Source organism: Hemibagrus wyckioides, linkage group LG19 (assembly GCF_019097595.1).
Source record: "Hemibagrus wyckioides isolate EC202008001 linkage group LG19, SWU_Hwy_1.0, whole genome shotgun sequence".
In the NCBI taxonomy this organism is placed as follows: Eukaryota; Metazoa; Chordata; class Actinopteri; order Siluriformes; family Bagridae; genus Hemibagrus; species Hemibagrus wyckioides.
In genome coordinates, this window is record NC_080728.1 from 12,291,924 (window position 1) to 12,302,517 (window position 10,594).

The 10,594-nt window shown below is 40.1% G+C and overlaps 2 protein-coding genes across 2 annotated transcripts in view; both read right to left on the reverse strand.

Annotated features, from left to right (window-relative positions):
- cdk17 (cyclin dependent kinase 17) overlaps window positions 1–7,797 on the reverse strand; it is a 47,408-nt gene extending 39,611 nt beyond the window's left edge. Inside the window, exon 1 of the mRNA XM_058416663.1 lies at window positions 7,507–7,797. The gene's annotated coding sequence lies outside the window, so the exon portion shown is untranslated. The remainder of the gene's footprint in view (window positions 1–7,506) is intronic.
- Window positions 7,798–8,828: 1,031 nt separating this feature from the next.
- On the reverse strand, window positions 8,829–10,020 carry LOC131369810 (uncharacterized). Its single transcript, XM_058416666.1, has 3 exons — window positions 9,927–10,020; window positions 9,391–9,691; window positions 8,829–9,306 (listed from the first exon to the last, which is right to left on the reverse strand). The coding sequence occupies exons 1-3, from the start codon at window positions 9,980–9,982 to the stop codon at window positions 8,986–8,988; spliced, it is 678 nt and encodes a 225-aa protein (XP_058272649.1). The 5' UTR covers window positions 9,983–10,020; the 3' UTR covers window positions 8,829–8,985.
- Window positions 10,021–10,594: the final 574 nt, after the last annotated feature.

Sequence of the window (10,594 nt, forward strand, 5' to 3'; positions counted from 1 at the left end):
ACAGTAATGTCTCAAACATGGGAAAATAGCATACAATTCATGGTAAATTTACATCTTCAAGTGTTGCATTATGGGCATTTCAACACTACTCACTGTGGTGTATAACGGTGGGAACTTTAAAATGGCAATTTTGCAAAAATAGTAAACCTTATTGTGAACAGTATGCAGTTTTGGACAGTAGGCCTCAAAGTGTTAATGCTCAGTAGTCTTTAAATGACAGGCTGCACTCTGGGACCCTCAGCCCAAGGCCAACTTGATGAATTCGCATTCATGAAGTTACCAGGCCTCAGGTGAGAGATACAAATCATTACAAACCTTCAGCAAGAATACAGAATCTGTTGAAACCTGAACTGTGTATAGAGGTCAACTATACAGATTATCTGCCCTTTATTATGGATGTGCAGTGCAATGACGAGCACATACAATAACAGGTATGTGAAAACTTTCTGGTAGTCTCAAATCAGTACCACTAGGAATCGGCCACTGGGAGCTGAAATTATATTCAGCTGCAGAGCAGAGCACAAAAAACACAAGGGTGACTCGTTACTTTCAGACTCCCGTCTTTAAGATGGTTGATAAGCGAAAGAACACTGCTGCTCAAAAGGCGGATGAATTCCTGCTATTGATGAGGCTGGCCGGAGGGCCGAGGGAGAGGGAAGAGGGGAAGGTTTAAACCAGGCGAACCGTGTTCCCCTGGAAACTCACACCCTCATGTGAACAAGGCTTGAGTGTGTATGTGTGTCTCCATACTGGGCCAGCCTGAAAAGAGAGGGAAAGACAAATGGAAGCGGATGGTTGAAGTTGGCAGTTGAGGCAAAGACAGAGAGACAGAGAGGGAGGGAAAGGGTTCAGAGATGGTGTCCCTTCGCAACGGTAACAGTTTAATGATAGCAAAACTGTGTAGAGAAGCAGTTCTCAAACTAGTCAGACACCTCTTCTGGAGTAACAGAATTTTCAAGAAATCTGTTGCAGCCACAGTTTTAAGGAGAACAGGGCAAACAAATACTATTGTATTTATATACATTTGAATTAATAATAGACAATCCATTAAAGAAGTTTTAGATGAACCTCTTTCCTTTCAAGCAACCACTCAGTTAAGCTTACAACTACAATAACTAAAAAAATACCCGTGATAGCACTGATACTAGTCGATAACAATTTCTGCCAGCATAAGTTGATTTAAAATAAGCATCAAAATCAGATCCCCTGAAAACACATCATAGGCCTCTGGTGTACCTGCACCCCCTGTGGAGAGCTATGGATGTAGAGCAATAAAGCTCATCATGATTATCATTTAGTTATAGTGATTGTTACTTTGGTTGGGAGACAGATGGTTGTTTATGAAGACATACACACACACACAGTCCATTTCAGCAAAGAAAAAATATCTGTGATGCTCCTGTTGCTTAGCAGTGATAGAAAGAATGTAAACAATGTGCATGGAGTGGCAATGAGCTCATTCCACTGTGTAAACTACCCCCCCTCAACACACACACACAAAAAAAAAAAAAACGGTCAGTTCAGCATCTGTGTGTGTGCCTAAATATTTGTGAGTCAATGCAAAAGTTAATTTAAAGTAGCTTTACAGCCATATTCAACTGTGCAAACAAAATCTAGGCTATACTTTGGTCTCTACACTTTCAATGGCATCCTCAGAGATAGGAATACACGTGAAATGAAAAGACAGCATTGAAAGGAGGCGGATCTGGCCGTGTCACATATGGGGGCGTCAAGCTTGAGAGCTACGTACAGCAGGAAAAGGGGGACAGAGGGGCAGTGTGTGACCAAGAAATAGGCACTGGATGGCACTGTGGCGATTGTGTGTTTGTGTGTGCAAAATGTGGACGTAGGCCGACTCTCAGCGGCACTATACAAAGGAATAATTCACAACCTACAGGGGTGGGTAGGGGGAGTTTGGACCAAGGATGGGTTAACTAACACACACACACAAATAAATTGCAGACCAGTATGAGTGGGCCTAATGTTCAAAATTAAATGACCAGAAAACATAACGGAAATTGTTAAAAAAAAAAAAAAGTCTGTATGGTGCCAAATCCTATTTACAGACAGTTCATTAATTTGTGTGCATGCGTATTAAGTGTGCACAAGGCCCAAGAAAGCGATCATAGAAATGTTCTCTGCAGCACTAAAATGAGACTTTGACAACTCAAAAAAAAAAAAAAAAAAAAAAAAAGATGACAGAGCCTTTACCAAAATTACGACAAGAACTCACTAATACATTCTCTGCACGGTTGAAATTGCTTCCACCGAACATGATGAGAAGGAGTTATGGGTTTCGATTTGGAAGCCGAATGCCCAGCAGCTGCATATCACCTGTCTGCATATCAGCAAGTAGGATTAAACAAAGCACTTTGCTGAGCTGGTTAAAGTAAAACAACTCAAACACATGGATGTCATGCTGATTAAGTCACACAGATATACTGTTATCTGACTGAATCAGTGAGAAAATAGTGGCTTCTAAACTCATTCAAAAAAAAGTCAAGCAGATTTCCTGTGAGGTTAGAGATTTCTACCTTACTGAGCCATGTGACCTATGTATACTTAGAGCACAAGTAGGTCATGATGGCTGAATCAGTCAGCAATGGTAACAGTGGTATTTATGCTGTGTGTATATACACTGCTCATTAATGATAATGTAAGACACCAGCACAAGAAGCACCACCTGGTTGACTACGGTTTGCAGGTTCCTTGGATAACACCAGCACAAGGTTATAATATTTATGTGCAATATTTTGTAAAAGAAAAAATCTCAATAATACAACTAACTCAGTGTAACACTACAAGACATGGTGCAGAGCTAAGCAGGATACTCAAATGAGTGGGAGTGTATATGGACGTGTGTGTGTGTGTGTGTGTGTGTGTAGATGTCTGAGTGTAAGAGAGAGGAAATGTTGTCATTGGCAACTGGAGTTTCCTACATGGTAAGCTACTGAAAGGAGCTCAGGTGCATAAATAAGTTATAAGCCTGTTCAGCCACATTAAACTAATAAAAATGTGTGCAAAGTTTTACTCAAATCAGCAAATGTGATCGTTATAACATAACACACCAACCTAGATATATTTTATACTTTAAAACCTGTAAAAACACATCCAGACAAACAGACAATTAAGAGATTATACTTCAATCATAAGCATTTGTGAATTAAGCTGTAAATTAGTATGATTTAAAAGTACACTACTACTTTTTCAGAGCGAAGGATTTGTGGGTGAATGTGTTACCAATATAGTTTAAAGCAGCTCAAAATAAACACAGTTTTAGCCTAACTGTGCAGGGTTACTACTGGAAAACTGCACTCTATTGTAGACTCTGACGTATTCCTAAGAATTTGGAAAATTAGATACAACTCCTTGAAAAGTTGCTTTGGTAAGATGTTCTCGGTCTTTCTTTTCGTCTCATCTTCAGACCGTTATTACTAGTGGGAAAAACGTAGATTAATTTTTTGTTTCAAATATTGTCCGAATCCAACAACGGCCATTAAAGAGAGTAAAGTGTAACGAGAGTAGGCCGGGCCTTTTCCTCCAACATCAGTGCCTGACCTTACAAATGCACGTCTAGTGGAATGGTCAAAAATTCTCATAAACACACTCCTAAACCTTGTGGAAAGCCTTCCCAGAAGAGTTGGAGCTGTTATAGTTGCAAAGGGTGGGTCAACTCCATATTAAATTCAGGCTCCACTCTAATTCATCCCTAAAATGTTCTATTGCGTTGCCAAGTTCCTCCACACCAAACTCACTCATCCATGTCTTTATGGACCTTGCTTTGTGCACTGGTGTGCATGTTGTCATGTTGGAACAGGAAGGGGCCATCCTCAAACTGTTCCCACAAAGTTGGGAGCATGAAATTGTCCAAAATGTCTTGGTATGCTGAAGCATTAAGAGTTTATTTCACTGGAAGCCCAACCCTGAATTCAATGATTTGGATGGGTGTCCCAAAACTTTTGGCAATATGATGTATACAGAGGATAGAGAGAGGGATTGGAAGTTTGTGCTGTATTCTATCAAAAACTTTTACAACGCCATCAATACAAGAATGGGTCTAATTTGATTAACATAACAAGCTGGAAATATTTAGTCACAGGGTTATTTCTGAAACATTCCAAACTAACAAACCAACAGGCCAGTGGTTCAGACTTAATGAGCTGGTTATAATGAATACATGTGATGTAATCTAACATCATGATCATTTTTAGTGGTGATCTGGTGTCTGAATGCATAAAATATGGATTTCATTACTTTGGAAGGTTAACAGGCTTTATACAAAATTAACAACGAAGCATGAAGCGTGTGTGTGTGTGTAACACACCACCTGCTTGCCAAGATATGTGACAAGCTAATGGTCCATACTGTCAGCTCCTTGAGAGCGAGCGATAGCTTGAGTATCAGTACCTAGCACCTACTGACCTTCTGTTAGCTGCTCTGCCTAGAGCAGCTCAGGTTACCCAGTGTATGCTTGTCTTTTCCCCGCTCACTGTCACATATAAACACACACAGCTAAAAGAAAACAATGTTAATCAATGTCTGACTGAAAGGCAAGCACTACTGACCCCACTCTCTTTCCTTTCCTCTGCTTTTAGAGCATTTTTTGGGTTAGACATAACTGGACTCTTGTAAACATTAATAATTACAAAAATAAACATTTTCCTGACACAAGATCTGTTTCACAATCTTTCTTGAATTGAGACCTTGTAACTATTCCCCCACATCTACCAGGAGAAGTCAGGCAAAGAGCAATTTTTATGTGATCAAACTAGACTGGGGTTACTGGGAGCCCCTACCCTGTAGCCAGGTTTGGTGATGGTTTCCACAGGCAAGCTATCTTGAAAACTCTGGACTGTGCATATGTACCAAATAGCAATATTCAGTAGAGCCTTCTTAAAGAAAGTGGAACAGGTGCTCATGAAGGTACTTCATACAGACTCCATAGTACTACTGGGCAACACTCATGTTGAAGATGCTGGAGAGAGACATGATTGGATGAAATGGATTTTGAACATTCCCTTTGCCTCCCAGGAAAAGTGTGCCAGGGGTCTGGAGAGGAAACAATGCAGGTTCTGACCAATCCATGGAACAGTGGACCAGCTCATTGCTTTCTCCCAGTTTTGTGGGAGGTTGTTGAGAATATGCTAATCCAATGTACATGCCTGCAGGCCTAGGATGGACATCTGTTACAGGAAATACTGCAGAAGTGTGGGGTATCTGGGTCACTACTTATGCAATCTGGTGTCTGAGTGGAGTGAGATGTGTGTCTGTATTCTTGGCATTACATCCAATATGGGGGACAGGAAAAAATGTTCCTGTTATTTGCACTTGTCTTTTGGCACCACCTAAAGTGGACTTCTAACAAGCAATCAAATGTTTTGCAGCTTAAAGTGAAGTGGTAGGGTTGACACTCAAGCACCTTCAAGTCTGAGGCCATGGTTCTCTTCCGAAAAAACTCCACCACTTTTGGTGAAGGAGATGAAGAGCCCCTCTGTCCCACCACAAGACTCTGGAATCTTATTTTGGAAAGTCAACAAACAGATTAGGTATTTAGGTTGTGACCGAAGGCAGTAGAAACCAGTTCCTCCACATGGTTGCTTTGCTTACTCCCTGTGATAAGGTGATATGCAATTCAAGAGAGCCTCTGAGTAAAGGCATTGCTATTCTGAACCAAGAGAAGCCAGCAGAGGCGGTTGAGGGACCTTACGGGGATGTCCACTTGCTGACTCTCACTGAAGCAACACCAGGCACATCTCACTGGATGGGGGCCCTGGGGTAGACCCAGGATCTGCTTAAAAAATTGTCTCAGAGTTGGCTTGGGAACTCCTGGGGATTCCCAGTGATACACAAGTCTGGGCTGCCCTTCACAGGCTACTTCCACTGTGACTCCCACGATAAACATTTCTGAAGAAAAGCAACACCGTTTAATGATTTTTTTTAACAGTCAATATACCTTCTAAAAAGGAATGGTAAAAGTAAACATCTCTGCTTGTTCTCTTCCCTTCCCTGTGGTCTGAACCAGAATTAAAATGAAAAAATTGATGTCATAACAAAAGAATAAGTAAACCGTTAAAGCGATTATATTAAGATTGTATTAGGAGTGTTACATGCAGTATATAATCAAATACAATTAGGAGAACACAAAACGCTCCGGCGCAACACAAAGATGCTGAAAACGTCTACAGCGTTTCTGCAACAAGGCTATCATCCACTTATCACTCATCCTCATCACCAGCTGCCCGCAACTGGAGCACATGTACACATGCGACACACACATCCCAGTTTCCCGACATTTCTCTTTCTACAAACTGACACAATAACTCAAGTCCCTTCAGCATGTGGGTCACGTTACAGAATACTAGAGGACTCAGAGGCATGTATGCACACAAACACATCCACAGAGTAACATCACACACCTCTTGATTTGGGTCATTTGTGCACCGGCTGCATGCCAGACTGTTGAATGCACCCTCATTTCCATCTGAAGAGCCCCAGAGAAAGAAAAAAATTCCCTGGCCACCAGCCCATTCTGACACCAACAAGCAGTCAGTAATTCTCTCTCTCTCTCTCACACACACACACACCATTGCTGAACACGTTCATCCATATCCAATATTCTAATTCACCCAGTTAAAAGCATAGCATGTCCCGAAACCAAACCTCCACAGTGATGTGGATCACTGTTTGTCTCTGCATCACTGGCAGTGCACACCACCTGTCAATCAACAAAATGAGCAGCACAGGCTGCATAAACAACTCAGCATGCTATATAGCACGCTGTAAAGTGACATTTAACTCTTCCCTTAATTGCTCACCAGTGCATCTGGATGCAGTCATAAAGTAGGCCTGAAACTTGTTATTAAGGGACTATACATGAGAATTAAAAATTCCTGTTATGGTGAAAGAGCAGGCAGTGGAAGGGGGAAGAATAAACGTAATAAGGTTGTTATTAAAGGGAAACTAAATGGTAGTGACGCAAGGTTGCACCTCGCTACGCAACATTTATTATAACGGGGGGAATCTTCCTTTCTTTCCAAAACTATAAACCACATCTCACCTTATTAAGTAATCTGACAAATAAAGAAATCACATGGAGAACACACATAGTCCAAAACTGCCACAAATCCACTGGTATATCACATCACATGTCTCCGTACAGACTCCATAGCTTGATTTTGTGCCGAGGCGACGGAATTCAACAGCCAACCTTTCTGAGTAAACAGCTTTCATAACTGCTGCTGATAATCCACCAGACAATGAAAATGACCCCAGAGGAACATGACAGAGGTGTTCGTTATGCTAAACAAAGAAAAACCTTGTAAGGTTTTTAAGTAAAATGGTGTTTAAATGGACGAGAATAAAGCTAACTGGGTGAAAGCTCCAGCTATGCTACAGTGTAACTCGCTGACACAGTCGCTTAACGCTACACGGTATCCAGGCGGCGTTGTAAGCTTAGCAAAACAACAAGAAACACTCGCGATCAAAAATGTTATAAAACACACTTACCAGAAATAAAAAGAGCCACTTAGACCAGAGTACCAGCCTTCGGCTACTTCTTTCTCGCAGGCCGGATGCCGTCTTTTCTCTACACACGGCTCCTCGGATATTGTTGATTATCGCGGTTTTTGGGGACCTTTACTGCCTCAACGCTTAAACCTGCACGCGCGTTATTTAGCTGAAAAGCCAAACGATTCCGGTTTTGTGATACAACTCTCCGACCGGGTGTGTTTTTAATGGGTTTCGCTTGAACTCCGGTAGATACTGACACAGGTCGGAGCGGGTTGCTGCCCGTCTCTACTGACGCCTCCGCCTAGTGAGGCGACATGGGAGGAAGAGGAAAAGCCTGTCTTTATTATTAACGCCAGTTAAACGGATAAAATGCGCCACCTACAGAAAGTGCGGTGTATTGCAAGATTGGAAATATTTCCAGCTAAATTGCGCCCTCTGCTGGACACGTGTCAATATACTCAATAATCTTGGCTTGCAATTCACATTCATTTATTAATTCATGCATTAATTCATTCTTCCATCCATCCATCCACCCACCCATCCATCCATCCATCCATCCATCAGTTCATTCATTTGTTCGTTCATCCGTTTGTCCGTCTGTTCATTCATTCATCCATCTACTCATTTGTTTGTTCAATCATTCATTCATCCATCTATTCATTCATTCGTTCATTCATTCATCCACCCATTCATCTATTCATTCATACATTCAGCCACCCATCCATCCACCCATTCATCTATTCATTCATTCATTCATTCATTCATTCATTCATTCATTCATTCATCCACCCACCCATCCATCCATTCATCCATCCATCCATCGATTTATTCATTCATTCATCCACCCATCTATTCAACTATCCATCTATTCATTCATTCCTCCATCCATCTATTCATTCATTCATCCATCCATCCATCTATTCATTTATTCATCCATCCATCCATCTTTCCATTCATTCCTCCATCTATTCATCTATCTATTCAATCACTCATCTATCCATCCATCTATCCATCCATTCATCGTTATTAGCTTCTTTATGTGGTAATCTGGATTCCATACACATGCACACACACACACACACACACACAGACACAGACACACACACACACACACATTAACATGCTCATTCAGTCATAAGAGCAATTTAAAGTAGCCAGTTAATCCTGAGGAAACCCATATGGACCCATATGTACTCAGAAGCACAAAAACTCCACACGACTCCACAGGTTTTACTCAATAGTAAAGCATATTATTTTAATCACACAAACTTTAAAACAATAATTTTATTAATCTAAACCAATATTAACATTAATGGCAGACCATTCATAATTTTAAATAAATTAAAAGTAGTGTCATTTTTGTTGATTAAACTATTAATTAAACATGTTAATATGACCATGACATGATTTTAAATGAAACAACAAACTTGTTTAATGAAAAAAAGACAAACTTGCCCACTTTACAATATGATCAACTTAAGAAGTGGCAAAAAAGTCATGCTCATTCTGCATTTGCCTGCGGAAAAGGGCACTGGCTTTGGTGATTTTTTGGTTTTTGTTTAGATATTTGTTCAATAAAGCTTTGTAATGCTTTTCAGGATGGCCACCCATATTGTCTACTTTCCATGTGTAGTAGGCACTGGATTTAGGTATGTCCTGATTGTTAGCCAGCCACACCCAGAGCCTGGCACAGGGCAGGAGAGCTACAGCAAAGTAGATAGGGTCTTCTGCCATCACCGCTCTGTAAGTGTCCAGATATTTCTTCATGGCTGGTGTTGGTTTGATAGGAGGTGTATCCTGTAGTCAGGGACATGGTGTGAAGTTTAAAAAAATAGAAACATCATGTACACAGTGTAGATTTCACAACATTTCCACTCTTACCTTAAAGAAATACTGGAGAAGTAACGTGTCCAAAAAACTCTTGTAACTTGTGTATCTTCCTATCATGAAATCTTGAATGTCTTTTGGTTTTTTGACCTTCTTGCTCATCGTCTTCAGCATATCAGTAACCTCTACCAAGTAGTTGATGTCCTGCAAGGTGAAGTTAATGTAGCGCTCAGCTTGCAGGCTGTTGTTTAGCATTTGCTGCATGAAGTCGACATGGAGGGTCTCGTCTGCGATGTCCATGCTCTTAGTCCAGAGATCCTCATAGACATCCTGCTGCTCGTATGCCGAACTGTAGCTACCACAGTTCAGGAAACTCATCTCAATAAATTATAGTCATTTGCAAAATATTATATTTTACATATTTTTGTTTTTATAATTAACTCCAGACTCCTCACTTCCAAATAAAATAGAAACTGAATAATTTAAAGTGAATAAATCAAGTTGGTTCATTCATCATCAATTTGATTATACCACTTTAAATGTAGGAATACCTAAGCATTTGCAAAAAAAATGTTAAAATCAGTTCTTACCTCAAAGAGGAGAGAAAAAGTACAAATAAAAGTGCAGCAGACATCACTGTTTTCATTACACAGAGTTCTGTAGGATGTAACACTGTAACAGGAGTGATCCACTTTCAGCAGCAGTGATTTCTTTTATAAAGCTTAATGATTTGGCAATATAAGTGACACATGATTGGATTACATATAATCAGATTTCCAGCATTTGTAATGCTTTTGACAGTAAATGAAGACAGGTGAAAGTAATGGTCATTCAAATGAGCAAATGTAATTTCATTATATTTCCTGTAAGACTGAAGTAAGCAAAAGTTATGACCTATAGCAATGTTTCTCAATCTAACCACTCTTATTTTCTGCAGCAACCCAAGTGTAAATAAAGTTTTCTTATTTAGATTTTATAAGTGACACACTATTGGATAGCATATGTCACATCTTTCCTAATAGAGATTTCCTGTATTTGTAATGTCTCACCTTCGACAATGAAGAAAGATGGAAGTAGTGAAGTAATTGTGGAGTTGTCCGGCATTATCAGACGCAAAAAATGTACTCAGAGTTTCATTGTATTTCCTATAAGACTGAAAGTGTAGCAAAGGTTATGACCTCTAGTACTCACAAATCTAACCACACTTGACTGTAAATTTATGAGATTTATGAGACTGTAAATATATTTAAGAGATTGT